This window comes from Onychomys torridus, chromosome 10, assembly GCF_903995425.1.
Source record: "Onychomys torridus chromosome 10, mOncTor1.1, whole genome shotgun sequence".
NCBI lineage: Eukaryota > Metazoa > Chordata > Mammalia > Rodentia > Cricetidae > Onychomys > Onychomys torridus.
The window spans coordinates 51,667,452-51,693,508 of record NC_050452.1 but is presented as its reverse complement, the minus strand read 5'-3'; the positions used below and the strand labels follow the sequence as shown (position 1 = coordinate 51,693,508).

Here is a 26,057-nt window from a genome sequence, read left to right as displayed (position 1 = left end):
GCTTGTTTACAAGAAATCACAGTGAGTTTGGCCCAGTGGTACATGTCTATAATCCCAACACTTGGGAGGTAAAGACAGGTAGACTCTGTGAATCCACGGACAGATGGGCTTACAGCAAGTTCAGGACAGCCAGGTCTATAAAATGACAACGAATCTCAAATAAATAAACAAACAAATCTCAAAAATAAAAAAATACAAAAGAAAGCATAGTGTGTTTTTTTTCAGGATTTTGCATAAATCAATATCTTATTTCATCATTATAACCAATCTGATCATGGCTTTGACACTAGCCAGGTATTCATGTCACTAAATCAGAAAGAGACTAATAGGTGTGGTTTTATTTGTCTTAATTTTATTTGTTGATGGATTTTAGAATAACAAGATAATTTATGTTACCCCAGATAGAATGAATGTCAGGTTTATATTCACTTCTTGAATTTGATATTTCTATTTCATTGGTATTTTACACACACACACACACACACACACACACACACACACACACACACATTGAGGAGATGGTGCAGTGTAAGTGCATAAGGCTCTGTAAGGAACCTAGGAAATTATCCATTAAGAATCAGATTCTAAATTTATTTTCTAGACTTCAAAATAAGATAGAAACAAAGCAATTCTCTTTTAATTAGGAAAACTACTCAGTGAAGTAAGTGAAAAATGATGCTTGAACAAGTTATTTAATACTATTTATATTGTGTCAGTAAAGCTGCATGTTTTCTAATCAAGTAAAAAGTCAGCTAAATTTATAAAATCTGAATTTTTTTCTAAAAAATTCTCTTTATAAATGTAGTAAATATTTCATATGTGTATCACTGCCTTCAAATTTCTCAAGAACCCACATAATTTTTATGATATATGAATAAATTAGAAAATGTCTTATCTTTTTAAGACATGGGTACACATATGCAACATGTAACCACTCCCTAGAGAATGCTTACTTTAATTATACCTACCAATGATCTAAATTATTAGGCTTGCTTAAACTTGCTTAAGCTAATAAGACTCATTAGCTATAGTTACCCGTTCAAATAAAATGGAAAGCATTTCAGATAACTATCATGAAGATATGGGAAAGGAATATATATTGTGTACACAGAAAAAAAATACCCTTTCTCACTCTTACTACTGTATCTTATTGAATCATTCACTAATTAGGAACAGTTATGCCTTACAGATAAATATTTATAACTCATTGGAGCCAGCATTTAAGATGTGTAATTTTTCCTTCTAAAGAAAGAATGATTTTTAAGTTTTAAATTAAAAGAAGAAAAATAAATGTAAAAAAATTGAAACTATAGGGTCATGCATTCTGAGGGAATGCCCATGCAGAAAAGATGTGTGATTCAAAGACAATAAGGTAAAAAATACTTGTTTCCACTGAGGAGTTGGCATTGTTAGTTTGCTCATAATTGGCCTAGTCATTAAGCAACTCTCAGCCCCCATCTGTCCCTGCTGCTCTTTTGCTATCAACAAATACATCTTCCCATTAGTGAAGAGGTTTCCATTTTCTTCCTAAGAGGAAGCAGGGCATCTCTGAAGTGGATAGGGTTGTTCCCATCTCAACAGGGAGAAAGAGAACAGAAAACACAGTATAGCAGCATAGCTAGATGTCTGCCTCCAAGATCTTTTCATTTCAGCAGCTGAGAAATATTGCTACATGTTATTGCTAAGACATACATTATTATACTAAGTGAAGGTTACTGCCCTTGATTCCCAAGACCAAAAGGGTATATTTTTAATAATTTTTGCACTTCATTTAGCTGGTCTCCTTATTGATTGGTCTTTATGAACTACCTAGTCGTACCTGATGTGCATTTCTAAGGGCAAAGTTTTTAGCTTATGGAGTAACATGCAGGGAATTTGGCTGTTAAATTACTGTATAGTTTTGATATACGTTCTGAAATTTATGAATGAACTTTAAGAAGAACGAGCATTGCATTGCTCACTGTGAAAATGCACACACATCCCGACACACACACGCACGCACACTCACACACATCTCAGGTCAGATAGTAGACTGGTCTAAACATGTTAGAACCTATCTTTGAAATAACTTGTGTAATAAAGTATATGTTAGAAATAAAATTATTTTGGAAGGGATCATCTAAATCAATGGCTTAATACACTGCAGACTTGACAGTGTGCTAGCGTATGAAAAGTTGGATATTTAAAGATGTAATATACCCTACAGTAAAATGCAGTTCTATGAAATTGCAGTTAGAAAATCTGTAGAATATGCACCTTGCAAATTAAATATCTTTTCTTAATATTTAATACACAATATGGTATATGACATATATACTGTAGCTAAAATGTTAACAAAAAGCCTATAAGATTTAACATAAGGGATTGTTTTCCTAACTTTTTCTAGGGTGTTTTGCCCCATCAAGAGTAAGATGTGATATTGTCCATTTGCAAATGTATAAGGATATATTGGAATATTTAAAATACTGCTTCAGGGATATTTCATTGGATGATCTCAACTATTTTTTTTTCATTTTAAAATACCTATTATACCTAATGCTCTTTTTTAGAGATTTATTTTTTTCTTAAATACAAGCTTAGGAAAGTGCTTAGACTTGGCAGGGCTGAAATGAACGGATTTCAGAAACAGCAACAAAACCTCTTGTCTTCAGATGAATGCGTACAGAGTTTGTATTTCAAGTTTCTGTTGAAAATCTCTGGTAATCCAATGTAAAAGCATGAGTTATTCATTATAACCATTCCAGTATTGCAGTATATTAGTTTTTTATGCTCTTTTTCTTAGCATTGGAAGCCAGCCATAACTATCCTCGACTTGTACAATGCTTGCTATAATAAAGTCCTTTGGATATTCCTGGTAATAATCCTTTGTGGATGAAATCAAGATAGACCCAACTGTTCACTGGCTTCTCTTTAATAGTGAATTGTATTCTTGGGAGATTCCAGCAGTTATTTTTCTATGGAAGTAATGATTTAGTGTTGAAATAGTACTTATTTATTTATTTACAGCACTGAACAGTATCACAGCCATGCCTAAGAAAATTGCTTCATAAAATGCTTGGTAATGTAAATGTGGGAATGAAAGTTATATATAGTATGATTTATTGAAATTATGGCTTGTAGGAACATGATCATCTCTATAAAGGAATCTAATATACATGTTGGAGAATAGTCCAATGATGCCTAGTGAAAAAGGATGCTGCTGTAATATCTGCAAAGCAGGTACCTGTCCAGATTTATGCCCTTGGCATTTCTAATCATGCATGGCCTGGCTGTGCAAATCCGAATTTGATGTAGGAAAATTTAAAATAAGCATTTATTTCTGAAGCATTTTTCTTTCACAGAAGATTATATTCTACAGCTATACTGCTTTTGATTGATTTCCTCATCTACTTCTTATATTGGAAAGAAATGGATTTGTCTGTTTAGAGTAGGATCTTTAATTAAATTTATAACAGAGGAAATCTAGGTCAATGATGATATGGCCTGGAATCTGAGTCTAGTACCTACCCCAGACAACTTAGTATGGCAAGGAACAGGAACTCAAGACTACACCAATATTCTTTATGGATCTAAGTATTGAAATATGTTTAAATTATCTTGTGTTCTACCAGAAATTAGACCTTTAAAAATATACTTAATGAGTAGTGATGGAAGGGTCTGAGGGAGGGTAGCTGAGAAGTAAGGGAGAAGGAAAACTGTTGGGTCTATTTTAGGATTGGGGAGTTTGCTGCAAGATTGTGTCTCCTAGTAACATCAGAAGCTACATTCATTAGGTGTCCCCAATGTTACTGCCCAAATATGAGCTGAATGATGATTACACCGATGCACATGACAAACTGGATGGCAAGAAGCCCCTGAGGCTTCAACCCCACACAAAGAAATGTAAACAACCAAAGAATGCTGGGAACAGGAGAGGTGGTCCTCCCCAGGGAACAGCACACCAACTAGTCAAATGTGAGCCCTGAAAAATACATACAAGCATTAATATACAGATGAATAGTTATATTTAGGAATGTATATGCATGTATATACACCAATATGGTATATATATATATATATATATATATATATATATATACATGCAATAACAATTAGTGAAAACAGAGGCTATGAACTTGAAAGTGGAGAGGGGTGTCGTGGAGGGTTTGGAGGGAGGAAAGAGAAAGAAGAAATGTAATTAAATTATAATCTCATTTTTGAAAGTCTATTGAAATTAAAAACATAATAAAATAAAAAAGAATGAAAAAAAATAAAGTGTATAGCTAAATAAATTGTTGGACTTTTTGGGATTTTTCTTATTGTCTTGATTTTATTTTAGTTTTTGTCATGGCATTTCCAGAATTTGGTTTGAATCTCCTTTTGTGTAGTCTAACATACTTGGTCAGTAATTTTGAATTGAAAATAGGATTTTGAGTTAAGCTTTTAAAGATGAAACTCTCTTTAATGGTTGGGACTGTTGCTCAGTAGTAAAACACTTGCCTAGCATACATATGGGCCTACTTTTGATCCCTGACATTGCCAAACAAAAAACATCAGTGGCTATTCAAATTGAAAATTTAAAAGACTGAGAATCCTTTAGCCACAGAACGTAAAACTTCATAAAGTTACATTTTTGAACACAGGAAAAAAATGTGCAACAGCAAACCATGAATTTTTTTGTGTGTGTGCATGATGTACAAATAGAGAGTTGAAAGGACAAAAATGTAGTTTCTTCTTTTACAATATTCTTAAAATAAACCCAGCTATTGTTTTCTTACAGTGGAATTCATGTGGCATATGGCTTCTTTTCAAGTTCTCTCCATCCAGGAAATGCTTTACTTAACAAGAATATAAAAGAGCATGTAAGTAGAGCTGGTGGTGGGGGAGAAATAGGTCTCCCACATACATTAGTAGACCAATCTGCTGTTTATTAAATTTGCTGATCATCCACCAGTGAAGACAGCTGATTGAAATACAAAGAATTCAGCAGTTATGCGGAAGTATGAAAACACAAGCACATGGCCTCCCCTTCTGCAGATTTATCATCTGTCAGATTTCTCAAGAATATACCATATTTTATAGTCTTGAAATAAAACATTATGAATATATACATATATAATGAAAAAATATATGATTTGAGGAAACAGCATGGCCCAAAGTTAGCATTTTATTTCATGTAATTTAAATTATGGTATTGAAAAAGGTGTTCTGTATGTTAGCTGAATTCCACCTCTAAGCATATTGCTTATCTGTTTGGGTGGATGTGAACAGGTTGAAGGGGAAATAATTTTTTAAAAAAGTTTTAGCAAGTGTCTGAGATGCTTTGTAGCCAAAGAACAACTTGTATTTTAAAAATAAATTAAAATGCATTAACTAAGAACAGCGGGTAGAGTATTTCGAGTGAGGGATGGGGTGAACAGAATGTTGTGATTCTCTCCCATTCTGAAGATCTATGAATAATCATTCCTTGAGGTTTGAAGATTATAAATAACATTGCTGAGTGGAGTTATTTCTACTTTACAAAGGAAATCATCCATTTTGTTTTCATTTTCACGTGGGTAAACTCAAAATGGATTTGCGTAGCTTCTGCTAATTGCATCCAAGACCTAAGCCTTTTTCAACAAGAGATATGCTTCCTGATTGTAAGTGGATATGTGTTTATGTGATACAATTGACAGCTGTGGTTTGCCTTGGCAAGGTTAGACAATGGTAGTCACTGCTAAGAGGAGGTAGGTAACAAAATATGAATTGTAAAGTAAAACATGTACCAAAAAAAAGCTGAAAACAAATTGGGTTCTAGGGATGAATGATTGGAGAAGGTTATACTAACTTAGGCTTTAAGTCTCATTATAATAATGTTAACATTTCATGTCAGTTATGCTACAGTGTGTTTTCAGAAATGCACTCCAGAGAAGTAGAAATTAAAGTTCTTAGGCAATGTTCAATTGCATATCTTGAGCTAATTGTGAGATCTAGATGATGTATGCCATTGGCATATAAACATAAACAAGAAAACAACCACTGTTTTTATAACCTAAATTATCATTATATATAAGATCACAATGCAAAGGATTATAAAGTATTTGTTTTAATTGTTATATAATTTTAAAATGAAATTCTTTTGAAAATGATTTCTAGGTATATTGGTAGGATGGACAGCATATGTATGTACCCATGCATTTATTCAGTATCAGAACTACTAGCTTTAGGCTATATAATAGGAGGATGGATGTGATGATACATTGTGTCGCCTAATATATTGTGCACTCTAATAAAGCTTATATGAGGATCAGAGGAAAAAGCCAGCCACTATATTAAACAAGGAAGTCAGGCAATGGTAGCATATGTCTTTTATCCTAGCATTTGGGAAGCAGAGATCCATTTGGATATCTGTGGGTTCCAGGCCACACTGGGGAACAGAGCCAGGCATGGTGACAGATACGTTTAATCCCAGCACTAAGCATAGAGGTCTGGAGGTCTGTACAGACAGACAGGAAGTGATGTAGCTGGGCAGAAAGAGGAAGTGAGATGCAGAACAGAAAGGCATATAGGTGTGGGTATAGAGGAAGCTGGCCTCTTTGGCTGAGGATTTCCAAGTGGTAAGAATGTGGCTGGCTTTTTTCTGCTTTTGTGATATCTCAGTTTTCTCCCCAATATCTGGCTCCAGGTTTTGATTAATAAGACCATTTAGCAATTTGTCTTACAGATGGACATCCTAAGATGGCTCTCTCCCCAGAGTATCTTCATTAGAATGTTACCCAGTATATCATTGATAGTCACTACAATTTCTTGACTCCTGAATAAAATATTGCTTTCTAGATCAAGGTTTTATATACAATTCTCTACAATTCCCATTTTTCCTTTGCTTGCACTTGCGTTTATTTAGTCTAATTGTGCTCAATATTACTAATTAACATGCAATAGACTGTCTTTTTTTATTGTAAGAACATGTTTGTTGATAATACTCTGAAGATACATCACTTCTTCACTATTTGTGCTAAAACTGTACAGACTCCATACATCCAAGAGAAGGCATTGAATTAATACAACTGTAAGCTGTTTTCTAAAAAGTAAATTAGTTCATGTCATATGACACAGTCAAGTATACAAAAGAGAAGCCAGAGACTGGAGGAGAGAAGTATAAAGATGGCTAAGTGTGTTTGTTGTGGACATCAAGTGGGTGAGATTTAAACAGAGATGTCAGAACAGTTAGTGATAACAGTGATTTATGCATGTTAACTTTCTGATTTCTGTAATCCTAGTGTGGCAATGACTGATTTTATTGAGCAAAGAGTTTAAAGGAAGTCTGTTATATTTGCAGATTTTATTTGTTACTATTTCAAAAACTGGGTTTGTTTAGATTTTTTATTTTATAATTAATTTAATTTTACATATCAGCCACAGATTCCCCTGTCCCCCCTCCTCCCACCCCTCAGCCCCCCCCCCCCAATCCTCCAGCTAATCTCACCTCCTCCAAGGCAAGGTCTCCTCTGGGGATTCAGCTTGGCCTGGTAGATTCAGTTGAGGCAGGTCCAGTCCCCTCCTCCCTACATCAAGGCTGAGCAAATTGCTCATCATAGGCCCCAGGTTTCATATAGCTAGCACATGCACTAAGGACAGGTCCTGATCCCACTGCCTGGGGGCCTCCTAACTAGTTCAAGGTAATCAACTGTTTCACTTATCCAGAGGGCCTGATCCAGTTGGGGTCTCCTCAGCTATTGACCCACAGTTCATGTGTTTCCACTAGTTTGGCTATTTGTCCCTGTGCTTTTTCCAATTGTAGTCTCAACAATTCTTGCTCATACAATCCCTCCTCTTTCCTGCTGACTGGACCCCTGGAGTTCCACCTGGGGCTTGGCCAAGGATCTCTGCATCCTCTTCCATCAGTCACTGGATGAGAGTTCTATCATGACAGTTAGGGTGTTCGGCCAAAAGATCACCAGCATAGGTCATTTCGGGCTTTCTCTCGACCATTGTCAGTAGTCTATTGTGTAGATATTTTTGTGGATTTCTGGGAACCTCTGTAGCACTCTGCTTCTTTCTATTCCCAAGGAGTCTTCATTTATCATGGTATCTCTTTCCTTGTTCTCCTACTCTGTTTATGATTGAGCTGGGACCTCATGGTCCCCTATACTCTCTTTCCCTTGACCTTTACCCTTCATTATGTCCCCCCCCCCCCGCACGTCCAGTTTGCTCATGTAGATCTCATCCATTTCTCTGTCATTGGGCGATCTCTGTGTCTTTCTTAGGGTCATCTTTAATAGGTAGCCTCCCTGGAGCTGTGAGTAGCAGTCTAGTCATCCTTTGTTTTACATCTACTATCCTCCTATGAGTGAGTACATACCAAGTTTGTCTTTCTGTGTCTGGGTTACCTCACTCAGGATGATTTTTTCTAGGTCCATCCATTTGCCTGCAATCTTCATGATGTCATTGTTTTTCTCTGCTGAGTAGTACTCCATTGTGTATATGTACCACATTTTCTTTATCCCTTCTTTATTTGAAAGACATCTAGGTTGTTTTCAGATTCTGGCTATTACAAATAAAGCTGCTATGAACATAGCTGAGCATGTGTCCTTGTGGTATGATTGAGCATTCCTTGGGTATATGCCCAAGAGTGGTATAGCTGGGTATTGGGGGAGATGGATTCCCAGTTTTCTAAGAAAGCTCCATATTGATTTCCAAAGTGGTGGTACAAGTTTGCATTCCCACCAACAATGTAGGAGTATTCCCCTTGCTCCACATCCTCTCCAGTATAAACTGTCTTCAGTGTTTTTGATCTTAGCCATTCTGACAGGTGTAAGATGGTATCTCAGAGTCATTTTGATTTGCATTTCCCTGATGATTAAGGACGTTGAGCAATTCCTTAAATGTCTTTCAGCCATTTGAGCTTCTTCTGTTGAGAATTCTCTGTTTTGCTCTATAGTCCATTTTTAAATTGGACTGTTGGTTATTTTGATGTCTAATTTTTTTGAGTTCTTTATATATTCTGGATATCAGCACTCTGTCAGATGTGGGGTTGGTGAAGACCTTTTCCCATTCTGTAGGCTGTTGTTTTGTCTTGTTGACCATGTCCTTTGCCCTACAAAAGCTTCTAGTTTTCAGGAGGTCCCATTTATTAAGTTTTGCTCTCAGTGTCTGTGCTACTGGTGTTATATTTAGGAAGTGCTCTCCAGTACCAACACGTTCAAGACTACTTCCTACTTTCTCTTCTACCAGGTTCAGAGTAACTGGATTTATGTTGAGGTCTTTGATCCACTTGGACTTGAGTTTTGTGCATGGTGACAGATATGGATCTATTTGCAGTCTTCTATATGTTGACATCTAGTTATGCCAGCACCATTTGTTGAAGATGCTTTCTTTTTTCCACTGTACAGTTTTGACTTCTTTGTCAAAAATTATATGTTCGTAGGTGTGCCAGGATAGCCAAATGAATCCTATACAATAGACTGTCTTTTGAAAGGGTACAGGTTAATTCTAAGCATTATGATGAAGAACCTCTTTTACATTTAAAGACCATTTTTCTTTGAGAAATACAATTTTACCTTCTCTCTTTTGTTAATTGGCATAAAGGACATCTTTGAAAGAAAAAATCTGTTTTTTAATTGTAAAATTAGTTTTCTTAAATCCCCGCCCATTATAGACTTGACTAGCCAATTTAGAATGGCAGAACAAGTAATACAATTATTTTTGCACACTATACCCTTAAAATGTATGGGACTGGAGAGAAAGCTGAGTGGTTAAGAACACTTGTTTTACTTGCAGAGGACTCAACTTCAATTCATGACATCCACAGGGCATTTCAGAACCTATTACAATTCCAGTTTCAGGGGATCTGTCATCCTCCTTGTGGGCACCAGGCACATAATGGTGCACAGACATGCATGCAAGCAAAACACTTGTACATGCAAAATAAAACAAAATCATCAAAAATACAAATTTTAAAATGTAATTGCTTTTGAAATTGATATTGATTTGTAAATTTTATGACTAATTTCTCCATGAGAATATCCTTTCTAACTCAAATTAATTATACTTTTGTATTATGCAACTAATTATATACTTTTTTTACACTCTTCTACTCATTCATTTATTTAATACTAACACAAAGACCAAAATTGAAGACAACTCTATAAGAGTCAGTTATTTTAAAATTTGCTTAGGCTTGTGTTTTAAAAAGTGCCTCCATTATCTATGTTATTCTATACAAATTTCATTCTGTAGTGTATGATAGTCCTCATACATTTTTAAAATGTATTTTGTTTTCTTTCTGGGTTACGGGTTGGGATGATAGTGGATTTGAGGAAAGATTTGCTAATATATGCATATGAAAAGGTTCTCTGTCTTTGTTTCCTAGACAGTTCTTTTTCTAGCATCATATTTCTGTTTTAAAATTCACTCGTCACCATATTGAGCTTCCTTACCAGTAGGGATTCATTTCTGCGATTTGCATTTATTTTGTTACTTTTCCTCCTGTTCCTACTGCCTAACTGTACTCTACTTGCAACTGTTCATACTTTCTAAATATGCTACTCACCTCTTATATTATCCTAATTCATTGTCCCATGTGAAAACAAAACAAAACAAAAACCTTTTCATTTCAGTCCTGTCATTTCTATTAGATCAGGAAGAGACTAGCCATGCCTGTCTCTGGCTGCAGTGGTTCCTAAGTTTCATCACCTGTATTTCTTTACATTTTTACCGATTCTTCTATTAAAGTTTTATAAATATATATAAAAGCTCCTTAGCACTGCAAATTGCATCTCTATCTTAGCATGTACTGCTTCATATCACACCGTCTTAACATCTATCATGCATCTTGTTAGATATGGTCCCAATAAGCAGAGCTCATATTGTTACAATTACCACTCTTACTAATCAGCTCAATTTGATAGGACATTTTCAGACTACAGTGTCAAATCTTCAAGATTCAAGTCCATTTTCATGATAATGTTACAACTTATACTCTGAACTCTCATTCACTCATGCATAAGAGAAGTTGTCTGAGGCTGTAATTTTCATTTCTCTCATTCCAGAGAGTTCTCTCCTCTGCACTATCAATTAACTGACTCTTACCATTGCAACACACTGTATAAACAATAGATAGGAGAATGCATCCTTCTTGTAGCAAAATAGTCATTATGAGTTGCACAAGCATAAACAATCTCATACATTTTTCATCTTAAAATATGGTAATATTTCATAAAATGTCTGTCAGTATATATATATATATGCATATATACTGTATATGTATATTTTGTTTAATGTATATATATATATATGTGTATAATATATATACATTACATAAAATTTGTTATTTGTTATGGATAATTTCAAACTCAGTTATTATTTAGAGAGTGTACTAATTTCAATTTAGAGTGAAATAATTATCAAGAGCCACACCCCAGATAAGCACAAATATGTTTTGCAGTGTAGTTTCAAAAGTGTACAGCAGTCATGAAACCCAGGTATCTGAATACTACTGCTAGGGCACAACCCAGAACACACTGATCACTGATGAAACCTTGAAAGACCAAACTGAATTATCTAACAGATGATATCCTCAGTAGTAGAGATTTTATGTATACTGGTGAGGTCTGAAACAGTATTATATTTACTTTTTAAAATAATACCAAGTATTGCCAGGCAGTGGTCACACATACCTTTAGTCTCAGCACTTGGGAGGCAGAGGCAGGCAGAACTCTGTGGGTTTGGTGTACAAAGCAAGTTCCACAACAGCCACAGCTACACATAGAATCCCTGCCTTGACAAAAAAATCAATCAGTCAATCAATCAATAAATAAATGCACACATCATAAATAAATAAATAAATAAATAAATAAAATAATAAAATATAAATCAAGTTTAGGATAAGAAGAGAAAAACTCAGTAAAAACATAAAATTTTGAGGGAAAAAATTAAGGTTTTATTTTTATTGAGCAAAATCATACCTGGATTAAAATAAAATGACCAGCAGCAAACATGAATCAACATACTAAATAAATTATAAGCAAGTGCTTAGGTTATCAGTTTTGTGTAAAGAAGGGTGAACCATACTGATTTACATATATATTGCAAGGTTTTTAGAAAGAATATATTTAAAGCATTATAAACTTGAAACTGAGTGAAATAATATACCTTTTCTTCTTTTTATGGAAACACAATTTTTCTCATAGAACCTATCCTGATAATGGTGCTCCTCCTCTACTCCTCCCAGTTCCTCTTCATCTTTCCCACCCCTCTGGATGCATTCCCTCTCTGTCTCTCATTAGAAAACAAACAGGCAAGCCACACATTTTATCCAAGACAAAGGCAGGCAGATCTCTGTGAGTTTGAGGCCAGCCTGTTCTACAGGGTTATCTCTGGGACAGCCAGGACTATACAGAGATAGAGAAATCCCATCTCAAAAAACAAAATCAAACAAACAAAACACACAAAGCAAAAGAAGAGGCATCTGAGAGATAATAATAAAATACAATAATATAACAAACTATAGTAAGACAAAACAGAAACTAATCATTGGAACTGGACAAAAAAAAATGGTAAGAGCCTAAGAGAAAGCCCAAGAAACAGACCCATTTGTTCTCACACTCAGGAATCTCATAAAAACACTAAGCCAGAAGCCATGATATATATACAATGAACCTAGTATAGACCTATGCACCAGGTTTAGAAGTTGTAAAATGTTTTAAATGAACTAGATATTCAAATATTAATAAAATTATCACCTGAAAAACTTTTATCATAATTCTCAGAGTTGTACATGAAAATACTGTAATTATCATTATGAAAATTAATTTTGAAGAAATCATGTAATATTAAAGAAAATCAATGAACATTTTTAGTTATAAAAAAGAGTGAATGTTTTCTTCTGGAGTTAAGAATTTTAAGCACCATATTGTGAACATCAATATATAACACTTTGAGTTTTCATGTATGTGTATAAATGTATCTTTCCATATCTATATATTAATCTCAAATCTATTTATAATGCAACTTAGTGTAGTGGCTAAGGATTACACTTAAATTATATTTACAATGCTTCTAATCTAATAACTACATAATTGTTTTATCAAGTTGTTTTTATTAATTTTTGGTTGATTTTTGTCAGCATTAAACTTTGAAATATTTTTCTTGAAAGCTCAGGACCATGATTAAATAAAGCTTAGAACTGTAGGATTGCCCTTAACCTTTCCCTAAAAACTGAGCTAAGAATATTATTAAAATCCACTGTTCTTTCATCTCCTTCACAATTTTTATTGCTTTTAAACAAGCTTCAACTGATACTGAAAATTGTGTTCTTTTTATGTTTATCTTTGATGCATTTTCTTCTAAATAATCTCAGTAATTAAATACTGTTTAATACCTTTATCTGGGGCTTATATAGTTATACTTTGCATTGTGAAGATGCTGCTCATTCTTTTCAAAAACCAAGTCCAGCCATTTCTATGACAGGAGTCACTTGTGTTCTGTGAGGTGACCCACCAGCCTATCCTTTACAAAAGTTCTGAATCTCTTCGTTGCCACTGAAGGCAACTCCTAATTTCACTGTGAAAGTGAAAGAATGTGGTCCACCCTCTCAACACTCTAGCCCTATCATAATTCAGCAGACACTGGCATTGTGATGACTTATGGTAACCTTTTCTATAACTCAGCAGTTATTACCAAGACATAAGATAAGAGAAAACCCACAATATCTCACATTGCCTAAAGCATGGAGTCACACAAAGAATACACTGGATAGTTCTGTGCCTGGAAGGGACCAACTGTGAGGAGTTTTAGACGAATCCAGAACTGAGATATATTGTAGGATATTTGATCACAGGGTTACACCCTGAGACTGTGTTAATAAAGTTGAATCAGGGGGCAGAGCCAGCAACTAGTGGACAAGAATTAGTCATTGAGTATACAGAGGACTCAGGATCTGAGACAGAGGCACAGGAAGGATTATGGAGGGACTTGGAGGTTCTTGAGATTTTTAGACTTCCCTTTTGGTCTAGAAAATGTAGAGAGAAGATCAGCTGGCCACTCCTCAATGCTTCTTTGATCTGTCAGCTTTAAACCACATCCTACTCCTTAGTCTTTATTGGTGATAGAACAATTTAGGTAAACACAACAGAGATATCTGTTTACCAATTCCTTCAGGAAATTCATTTTTCAGACTTCCTTCGCCAAAAGGAAGGAAAATAGTGCTGATATTTAGAATTGGTGGGTCTTTCCACGTACACCAGACTCTTAGAAAAAAATGATAGAAGTAGGCATAGGGCAATACTCCCACAGACTACGCAATATCCTTGTCACATCTTACTCAGTATGTGTCTTATGTACCTTACGAATGTGCCCTCCTTTTCCCATTACAAAGTCCATACTAGCTGAGAGAACTCCACAACCTCCCTGACATTTTGTGTGCTGGTTTCCTTGTTTCTTAAATCCAACCCTTTGTAGTTCCTCTTCTCAGTGTTTAGAAGGCAGCTCAGTGTGTGTATTCTCGATCAAGTGTACTCCACAAAACTCTTTTCTTCTAACTGCCAAGCACTTTTAATGCTTTGTCTGTAGTTTTCAGCCACCTGAAAAATAACTTCTGTGTTCTGCTTTGCCATTTAAGTTCACCAAGGTTTCCTGTACTTAATTCACAAAAATCACAGAGACACCAGTAACAATACCAAAGAAATATACTTCTCACTACCAAGCTCATACATTTTTCTTCATTTAGAAGCTGTAAGAGTCAGACTTAATGGGCTTTTCTGCAGTGTTCTCCATACCATTATATTTTGTGAAAGAAAGTTCCCAACATTCCTACAACATCATTACAGATATTTTACTGTGGGTGCCTCTCTATGGAAAGGACCAGCTTTCCCCAGAATCCTTGTATTCATTCAAGTGACAGCCTATTCCTTTCTTCTTCTTATTGCTATGTGAAATCTAGCTCCTATCATTCTTCATGAGCAAAATTTCCATGAGGAATGCCTGATGAATGGCAAGGTTTCTTTTATTATCTTGATCCTTTCCTTTCCAATATGCAATTTTTATTTCTCTTGCTTGAGAAACTTCCACCATCCATTGTACACCACTAGTCATAAAATAATTCTGTGTAACTTGATAAGTTGTGATACAAGTATTAATCTTTCGGTGTACATGCACTTGCCGAAGTGACTTTCTTATTTCTGACAAGTTTCAAATATACTGTAGATACCACAAAAATACATACACACACCCATTGATGTGTTACACATACCCCTCCTTAGATCAAACAAGGATTTAATTATCTCTAAAACCTTTAGTCTATTAGAGATTCACATGCAAAAAATAGTCTATTTCACCATGTTAAATGTAACTATCTGGCTGCAAACTCAGACCATGTGGATTCCACTTTTTTTTTCTTGGCTTACAAGATTCCCACATTTAATTCATCCAAATATGAGGCATTTGCTGATCCTAAAATAATCACTCAGGAGTATTTAAATATGTGAATAACATGATTTAATTAAAAATATTTATTACTAGACTTTATAGGCTTTAATTTTGGAAGAGAATCTAAACTTTAAAATTGTTTGTGTAAAGATATTTTAAGTTAAATATAAAATAGATAAAGGTAAGAATCATGACCAAACTTCATGAAAAGAACATGTCCCATTAGATAGTAGTTTGGAGTGTGGCGGTGTCTCCTAATTCATCAGGCAGGCCTACATAGTACTTCTACCTCCAGAATTCTGTGATGTTAATCTTTTATGATAGCAATTAGTTTCCAAGATTTCTCAACTTAAGAGCTGACTAATACTATTGCTCAAGCTTTAGGTGTTTCCTGTTAAATAGAGAGGAAGGCCAATCAGAACTGTGTCAGAGATAAAAGATGTTAGGAAACTGGAACATTTTGAGACATACTGTCTAAACAAGGCTGTGGAGAGACCAAAAGGATGGCTATGTTCAAAACCTCAAAGATTTTTCTGATAGCTGCTTTCCTAAACATTGGGATTAAAAGTTGAAGTACTTGTAGAAACAGGAATGCAAACACACAGTTGTACCAATCCTTGTCTTTACAAAATAACTTCAACAATGTTATGGCCTTTTGGTAATAAATACACTGAGAAACATTTTTCTGTGAGGAGTCACCTTCTTTTTATGTACAAAGGAAAATTAACTGTTACTTTTGGGCAATATTTTATAGCTAGTTTTATACATTACATTGCTGTGATAAATACATTTAAATGTGCAAGGTAACTTCTACAGTGTCTAAACCTTCATTAAATAAATAATCCCAAAGAAACAGGCCTATGCATAGTTTTCATTTGAATATAAACATAAAAATCTCAAAGACTTCTTTACAAAACAGAGATCATGTGTGCAACAAGTCTTCATTTTCATGTGGTTTTATTTTGTAAACTGATATTAAAATAATTTTGATTAAAGTACAAATAATTTATTATTATCAACTCTTTGTTAAACATTTCTTTTCATTTTTCTATATAATTCTATTTACTTAAACTGTCATATGCAGTCACAATTAGATCATGTTTATAAGTATAATTAAACGTGACTATTTTCACAAATTTCATTGGTTGGATCTCACAAGGTTTGTGGACTACTATGAAATTAAAGACCTTTTCCCTCAAGTTAAAGCAAGTTGTTTTGATGTTCAAGTTGTGTATCCTTAGGAGATACATAAGACAAAAATGACCTTTTTTTGTGTCAGTTAGGTAGTAATTGGGTAGCAGAAGCAGGAGGAAGTGGAATATCCCTGAGTTCTGGAAAGCAACCGAGTTAGTGTCCGTTATTAGGCTTGGCCTGGAATCTTTTCTCCCTTAAATCTGCTTTTGAAAATCTATACCCACATCCTAATGCCCTGCCTTAAGCTACTCTGTTCAATTGAAATGTGAGTATAGGATGTTAGCTCATGATGAAGAGCAGTACTCTGGAGGCAGAGGCCAGCCTGATCTACAGAGCGAGTTCCTGGACAAACAGAGCTTCACGGAGAAACCCTGTAAGGAGAAACAAGTTACCAAAGAGCTAGTTTGTTAACATTATTCTTGAGATTTCTGCTTTTTAAAGGAAAGAGAGTAAAAGCTAGGATTTGGAAGTGGTTTTGTTGACACAGTCTGTGGATGGACACCGCGGTGCAGCCGCTGCAGATTTTCCCTTTACATATTTCGCCATCTCCCTTCCCCAGGTGTTGCGGCCATCACTACCTTTCCCTTCCTTCCCTTTCCTCATGGCAAGACGCATGGAAGAAGGGTGCTGTTAAGGCTTCTGCATTAATCAACAGGTATGGCGGTTCTCAGCTGCCCCCTCTTGTGAGCATTCCACCGCTGCGGGCTATCTTTTCCACTAAGAAGACACCATTATCCTCTGCACAGAGCTGAAAAGTATGATAGCCTTGGATGTGTTTTCTCTTTACATTTCCCACATGTGGCTCATTGCAGAATCCCTCCAAAGTTGTAGATCGGGTTTTTTTTTTTTTTTTTTTTTTCGTGGATATCAAACATAGAAGAATTATTTATTATTCTCAAAAAGGTGTTATGTTCAACCATTTGGAGAGAAAAGATCCTCCATTTATCAGTATGTCACTTTCAGCATTCTGCAAATACTGATGCCATACGTTTAAAGAGAGTAAAATAAACATACTTTGTGGATTTAACTCAGAATTCAGTTTTATTTACATTTTAGAAGCATTGTACCAAATGATATGTTAATTTTAATACTTGTTCTCTGGGTTAAAAAACTTAGGTGTAAGCCAGATCACACATATCTAAATCTATTTCAAAACTGCCACTCTGATGTGAAAGTATAGTGCATGCTAATTACTCCTGAAAAACTTCTATTTTGTCAACTCATCTGGTGGCATTTGAGGCAGATAGAAAAGACTGTTGTGTTCAAGCTGTCCTAACATCCCCTGACTTCAGAGTATTGCATTTTGAAAGGAACTGGACCCTCAGGGCACAAGTCTAGTAGAGTCATGACCAATAAAACATAAGCTCTTAGTCATCCAGGGGCAACGCCTGTCCTCTTGATTTCCTCTTTCCTCTGGTGGAACCAGTCCGTCTGGCTCCTGCAGGGGCCTGTTGTGGCGATGTCAGGCTCCTCATGGTGTAGCTTTCTCTGGTTCTTTGAGACATGTGAACAGAATACTACCTTTGGGCTAGGAAGATTGTTGGCAGCTGTCTTTAAGGAAACATGAGTGTTAAGTGTGGCTGTGTGGGGGAGAACTGTGTACGCAGTCCTTAGGACAGACATGTATTAACAGAGCAAATCACTTTTATTTTTACCTGTTTAGATGGAGTTTAAAGATCATAAAGAATTGTTTCACTGTAACTAAGTATGTTGAAATGTCAGCAAACCTGGAAAGGCAATGAATCTCAGGTTAGATGATTAATCTTTAATTAGAAACATATGGCTTCCTGTCAAATGATCATTGCTTGATTATCCTTCAGAATCCCTCTTGTGCCCATGCTTTTATTCTTTATGTTTTGGTGATTTGGGCCTGAATACAGCAAATTCTCTGGCCACACATCTTACTCAACAGATTCCATTGCTCATTTCCACATGTGTTTATGTGGATGGATTGTTATATGTGAAGACCATTTCACAAATGCCCACTGGGAAAACATGCATTTACAGCCTATTTAGAGGTCACTGTGTCAGAATGTTGGCCTCTATTTTCTCCCAAGTTTATCTACATAAATGTATTACTTTTATAAATGTTTATCTTTGTGTAATAGATAAGAACACTCAGGATTGGTGAGGTCTAAAGTAACCAAGGTCACTCAAGAGTCTCTTAGGTGAGATATGCCTCGTGTAGGTTCTGATTCAGCCCATGCCATGTAGAACCGCATTCACAGTGACCTTTGAATTTCTATAGGTCAGAAATCCACCTATCACTTAATCCTCAGTGTGCTTGTTGAGTATTTACTGAGCAGTCATTTTTTTCTCCACACACAAACATGAAACTTTTTCCTTATTTACATTCTTATATATTACTGCTTCTTTTATATTCCCTGTAGTTTGTAGCTTTTGTCCTTTATTAATTTCTGAGGTTACTCAATATAATTTTTTTCTGAGGAGTATTTCATATATTCCTTTATTTTTAAAATCTATAATTTTAAAAGGTATAAAATTATCACACACAAAAGCATTATTCAATTCCATAAATTTACCAAGTACAATGATAAAGAAGAATACAATATTTTATATCTTATGAAAGATAAAATTTCAAGAAATGTGTTTAATAAACTTGAAAAGGGTGAACCACAAAAATTATACCTCACATTATATGAAAATGAAGAAACTGTATACCAATGTCAAAATAAACATATGGATATATCTTTTAGAAACTGTATACCAATGTCAAAATAAACATATGGATATACCTTTTAAAAAGAGAGGAGTCCTAAAATTTAGATTTAGAGGTCAAAGCAAGCAGAGAAAATCATCTTGGATAGAAAGAATCAGAAAGTTTAAAAATTTATTAAAATTAAAATGAATTTTTAAATGATGAAAGTATTATTGGAAAATGAAAGCTGAGCAAAGTTTAAAATAATATGCAATAATATTGTGAAGCAAAAATCAATTGACTTGGAAAGAAAAGCATTATATATGAGTTGAATTTGCCTTTATTAATAAGTCGTCATTCTAAAATGTCTTGGATGACTACTTTTATGGGAACAGGACTTCCCAGTGTGTGATAAGGCCAAATGCATTAATTTTGAGCTATACATTTTGAATTAAAAGGTTGTGCCAAGAAAATACAGTTGAAATAGGACTTGATGGAAAAGTAAGGTCTATGTCAAAATATTCCACCTGAGCACATTCTACCTTTAAGTCCCAAATGAGTGAATTCACCCTTATAGATCCATAGATGTACAGATCAATTTGTGTCTCTTTTCATTATGTGGGTGACTGGCGCGTAGAACACATGTTCTTTTGTTTATTTGTTTCTTTTTTTCCCATGGAATTTTGAAAGTGAATAGATAGATCAGTGGTCAACAAATCCCATGTTCAGTTATGCATACATCCTCCATGTATGTCTGTAAGGATTTCTCCTGTGTGCATGAGTAATCTGAGTGACACACATACAGGTAGCTCACTCTGCTTTACTGTATTTCAGTTCCCCACTTTTCCCATCTCTCCCTTCTTCCTCCCAACTTCTCCCCCCTCCCAGCCCCTTTGCTCTACCCCACCCCCCACTCCTGGGTATTCTTTTTGAGCTGAGATCTACTTTCCTTTAACTTGTATCTGTTCATTGGTATTCCCTCAGGGAAAAGGAAATCCCAGTGCTATTTCTTTTCCAAATGCGAGTATTTTCAGATTTAAATTCAGACTGACACTCCATCATAATGTCTAGATGTTTATGTCTCTCTCTAATTTTTCACTGGTTCACAGCTCAGCCATCTAGCTTTTCCTTTCCTTGGATGCAAATCCTTTTAGTGTTCTGGTTATTATCTATGTCTCCTTTAAATCAAAATTATTTTTCATAAAATAAGAAGTTCACGATGGGCCACCTCTTTTTATACTGATATTTAATCTGTTTGAAGAATTTGGTAATTTCATTGAAATATCTTAAATCTTGGAAAAGAAACAGAGCTTAGAACTATGTAAGACTTTAGACAGAATTTTTATGTGCATATGTGGGTTTGGACTATAGGCAATAAATAATAAAATGAATACAATCATAACATTTAGAAGCAAAAAGCATTTTTGGAAGAACTTAGCCTTTATTAATGTAAATCTTTACCAAAAGACAAGCAAATTCCGCACTAAAATAATGATATTTTTAAGTTGATCATAATGGCAGTAGAGGAAAAAAATTCCCTGAGTTCAAATTATTGACTTAACTGATAACAATATGAGCTCATCTATAGCAATAAGTTTCACAGAGGTCAAACTAGAGCAAAATAAGAATAAAAACTGGTTAAGGCGTGTGCTGTCAGGACTGTACTAATAAAAGCTACTACAGAGTACATTCTTCACTTATGCACACCCTTGTTTAATGCCAAATTGCTGTCAATGTCCCTTGGCGAGTTCTATTTATGAGTAGATTACAACGCACTCTCAGAGGCCCTGCACATCTAACTCTCAGTGAGTGCCGACACAGAATATATGGTCTTTCTGGAGCTGTGAAATTTAATTAATTTGCTGGCAGAGTACGGTTTTCATGCCACATGCCTTTGCCCTGACCCTGCTCAGGACTTCTATTTTCAAATGTGCTTTGTATATTGTAAGCCTGTATCATCTTAATGAAGCTCTTCCATGTGGTAATTTTAGTGCTTGACATAATTTTCACAAAAGCTCCAGTGCCTACATGCATTTTTTTCCCTGTAATACCAGCTGTCGTTTACTAAGTTGCATGAGTCTATGTATGTCCCCTTCTGATTGTTGATGTTCAGACCTCAAACCATGACCCTTTTGGTATCACATTCAATCTAAGATTCTTAGGTAAATTATTGAAACAACAGGAAACCTTTATCTGCATAGTCTCTCACTGCTATTGAAGGTATAAGTCATGTGCAATGTTTCTACTGTCTTCCACTTAGTATCATAAAGACCAGTATGAACGGAGGGAGCTATGGAGTTATCACCCCTTTAATCCTGCCCATTGCAGAAACCCAAATCTCTTGGACTACATCACCTTTAATGCTATTTCTGGCTTTCTAAAATATATGGAAGACTAGGGAGGTTAGAAATTGGGATTTTGCTCTGGCTTTGCCAATAACCTGACAGAAGTATGATTTGTCATCTGTAAAATGGAGATATGAATCCCGCTAAGAATGGCTTTTCAGTGAGAACGAGGTGTTTACTTTCATTCCTTGAGTTGTATCCTCAAGAAAACTTCTGGGAACTTTCTTTTACTCAGTGGACTGTACTACCGTGGTCATGCAATTAATTATATCACATTTTCACAGACTTGCTGCATAAATCTTCAAGATAGTAATTAAAAAAGAAAAACTGATTGCTATAATTTTAAAATGTTATATTTTCCTTTGGGATGTGTATATGTACATGAATCTATGTGTGGGAGTAGTGGGGATGAGGGCTTTAAAGAAAGAGTAAAAAAATCCTAAAGTAGCCGAGAAAGAATGCTTAGGCTCCAGACAAATGCAGAAAAAGAGAGAGAGAGAGAGAGAGAGAGAGAGAGAGAGAGAGAGAGAGAGAGAGAGAAGAAGAAGAAGGAGGAGGAGGAGGAGGAGGAGGAGGAGGAGAAGAAGGAGAAGGAGAAGAGGGGAGGGGAGGGGAGGGGGGGGGGGAGGGGGGGAGAGGAGAGGAAGGAAATAGGAGTTTTTGCTTCAGGATTCAGAAAGGAGGTACACCTAACAGAACTTGTGTAGTGGGGGAAGAACTGCACAGAAGGTAAGAGATTCTGGGAAGGAAAAGTACTTTTCCACAATTCATAATTATGCCTCCCATCTCTTTAGTATGGCTGACTGGCAAATCAGAATTCAGAGGGTTGGTCCCTGGCCAGGGGGATTGAACTGAATTGACTCTCAATGAAAGAAACAATGGCATGTCTCCACTCAGAAACAGAGACCATTCTTTTGAACAGAGTGAAAAAGCTTCTTGTTAGTGAACTGTGCATGTGTGTGTACATGTGTGCATGTGTGTGTGTGTGTGTGTGTGTGTGTGTGTGTGTGTGTGTGTGTGTTTCTTCTGCTTAGCCCAATTAAATGTTTTGAGAAGAACTGTGCCAGTTGGGTATTTGCAGAACTTTAATAGAAGCTAGATGTGAGGAGCGAACTTGCACTTTGTGACTCTTTGTTCTAGAACAAATGATAGTGAAGCATATCTCTGTGAAAAGATAAATTTTACTACTACGTGCTCATAGAAATGCTCTTTGAAAACTGGTCCATAAAAAAGCCTGGGCTGTTAATTCTGTACCAATGAAGACATTAAACTCTGAGTTGAATGACAATTTTCCATTCCCATTATCAACATTCATGAAATAGTAGAATTTTTGACATAATGAATTCCACTTCTAATGCCATTTAACAACAGCCATGTGGCAAACAAGCAGCCATGTGCTGGGGACAAGGGCTTTAAAGAAAGCATAAAAACCCTAAAGTACCAGAGAAAGACATGATATTAGCAATAATTCTGTACTGTAGTTTGGTGACATCATTTTCAAAATTCTTTATTGGGCCTGATGATTGCAAATTTGTAAAATCTCTTTCTTAGAGAATGCTATAGTATTCCAGTGACCTTTTTACTCACTAGATCTGTCACTGGGAATAGGATGTCACTAATTTTCTTTTGTGGACCCACTCCTTACTTTCTTATCTGGAGGTTGGATGCTATTTTCTACTGTGATAGGAATGATGGTCATGAAAATAGTAAGAGATGACTTATAAAAGTAATTTGTTTGATGATTTCCTAGTCTCTAAGGTATAAAATAGAAAATATTCACATAGACTCTGAAATTATTTTACCTGGAAGAGATTACGAAAATTTTCTTCTTTGAAATGTAGCTAAGAAGAAAACGGAAAGAAGGAAGGAAGGAAGGAAGGGAAGGAGGGAGGGAGGGAGGGAGGGAGGGAGGGAGGGAGGGAGGGAGGGAGGGAGGGAGGGAGGGAGGGAGGAAGGCACCTTTTCTAGATTGCTAGAGAACTGTGAGCAGATAGCCTAAATCTTAGACTGTAGCGACCATATGCATTGCAGTAGGGATAATGAAAAGTAAAGATCTTGCTTTTTAGTTGACATTTTCTTCTGAATCTGTGAGTGGACTACATGCTTTGAATCAGCAGGATGAAATAGGAAAGCAAACAGTTCTGTACATGAGAAACAAAACACCACCAGGTCGCATAGCCTGCTAATTCTTTATATTCTACAAACAACTTTTTATAGATGTAAAACCTATAAGGAAGAAAAAAAAGGTAACTCAACCTAGAATCATGAGCGGCCTAACAAGAACTTGTCATGGCCATTGTTTACCTCTGGACTTTGGAATGCAGCACACTTCCCTTTGAGTTTGTAGCAAACAAAACAGGAGACAGTTACCAAAGATTTCCAAATAAACGTTAAGCAGACATAGCCATCATTATTTGTGCTTCTCTGTCCCCTCTAATCAGCACAGCAGACATCAACTAAATAAACAGAACGTCTTGTAAAGAAAATTGTTAGCACAGATGCATTAGCTGATTGCAGTAGGATACCAGTTAATTGAAGGGGAGGGCGGATGTCCTTAGACAGCTATTGCACATTGCTCAGGGTTTTAATGCTTTGTGTTCTTTATTGAGTATACTATGTGAAAAGCCAGTGACTTGAAGTAAGGCAGAAAATATAAGAAAAGATTTTCAAAGCAATAAGGAAACTAAGACTTAAGTTTGTATTCTAACAATCCATCTCTATATTTATACTCAAAATAAAGAGGAGGCAGGGAAGGATAATTTTGTGAAGGTGTTTTGGAAAACATATAGTTTCCCAATATACCATAATGATTCCTATGATATCTTCATATTTTTGAATTGGTTACCTAATAAAAAAGGATTGTATTTGGTATGTCATTAAACATATGAATTAAAAAGATTTTTCATATTTGTTTCATGTTACATAGCTATAAACTATCATCTTCTAGCACACTGAAACTCTAGTTTATCATGTAAATGAAAGAAAAGGTAAAGTTAAGCTCTTTCTGAACACGCATGTCGATGCTTCTAGGTTACCAGAGAATATCCAAGTGTGTTGGTTTCTGGATATGCGGGAGAAAGAAGTAGGGCTCAAATAACCAGAATAACCTCTGAGGTACTTCAAGTTAAGAATCTTGATGATCATTCAGAAATTGAAGAAAGGAAGGGAATATTTGTGTGTGGGAGGACAGTGAGGAGAAGGTAGAATAAAACCAGGCAGAATAAGACTTGTGCTTACAAAAAGCAAGGAGGGAGGAAGCTAGAATGGTTTTAATGCAGTCATGCCCATTAGTTAGATTGCTTGTGTTTACAGAATAAGGCAAGCAGCTGGAATGTGAGCTGGGAGTCCTGGAAGTAGAAGGAAAGCCAGGGTGTCTCACATGGGTTAAATGGGTTGATACAGTCAGTCTAGAATATACAACATAGATATGGGATGGTCGCATGTCCATGTATCATATCAACTACACATCAAGCAAATCCTTGACTTGCCTTTCAATATGACTAAATAGTGCCAATGCAATAGGGTAGCATGGAAAACACTCATGTGTGGTTGTGTGAATTTACAACCTTTAAAAAATTTAAAGAGCAACCTGAGAAAATGTATTTTACGCAATATTGTTTTTAATGAGCTCATTTTAATTTTTTGAGGAGTATAGTGTTTTTATAAGTAAAATGTCCTTTTGTTTTTTGGCCAAGCACTTCAAAATTCTAATAACATTTAACACGACAAATTAGTTGAACCTGGGCTGCGAAAAGGTTTTCCAGTAAAATTAATAATTTTGGACATCACAATGTATGTAAAAGATATACCAGTTAGTCTTTTTTTTCAGAAAACTTAATATGTCCCTAACCTAACCAGCAAAAAGTAAGTCATGTATATCATATAAATGACCATTTTTTAAAGTTGGCACTACAATAGACAAAATTAAAATCCTTTCACTACAAATAAAGAATAATTAATAAAAATAAATAATAATTAATAAAAATACAATTATGAAATAAGTCCTAAGAGTGACTTAACTAATATACAATAAGAAATGTTCCAAACATAACTATTTTATATACATTTAATTTTAGTGCAAATAGTACAGTAGAACTGTACACCAAAAGTTAGAGACTTCAAAACTGTGTCATTATTTTTTTTTTAGTAATAAGAAGGCATTATCTTGAATTTATTGCATAAATTTTAAGTCACTAGATTACCCAAACCAGGTGATTCCAAACTTAAGTACTGAACATTTTCAAAGATGTAATTTAGTCATTGCACTTATAATTTAATATGTGTTCAGCTTTTACTTTCAATTAAATTCTTATTTATGAGATTTATAATGAGAAAGACTTTGGAAATTTGCTCATAAATTGAGGAGCATTAAAAGGAGAATTTTAGTAACATGACATCTTATTTCTTTAAAGCCAAGTATTTATCATAAATAACTGAGATTTCAAAGCTGTATGTGCTAAGGAAGTATGTAA

General features: G+C 35.3%; 1 protein-coding gene across 4 annotated transcripts in view; it reads left to right on the top strand.

Moving 5' to 3' along the window:
- Nucleotides 1-26,057, top strand: part of Pcdh7 (protocadherin 7) — a 423,602-nt gene that overhangs the window by 219,301 nt on the left and 178,244 nt on the right. The window contains exon 3 of one of the 4 annotated variants that reach the window (XM_036200224.1): nucleotides 17,141-17,236. The exons of the other annotated variants lie outside the window; for them this stretch is intronic. Within the exon in view, the coding sequence (XP_036056117.1) occupies nucleotides 17,141-17,229 (89 nt within the window). The 3' untranslated portion in view covers nucleotides 17,230-17,236. The remainder of the gene's footprint in view (nucleotides 1-17,140; nucleotides 17,237-26,057) is intronic. 4 annotated transcript variants of the gene reach the window in all.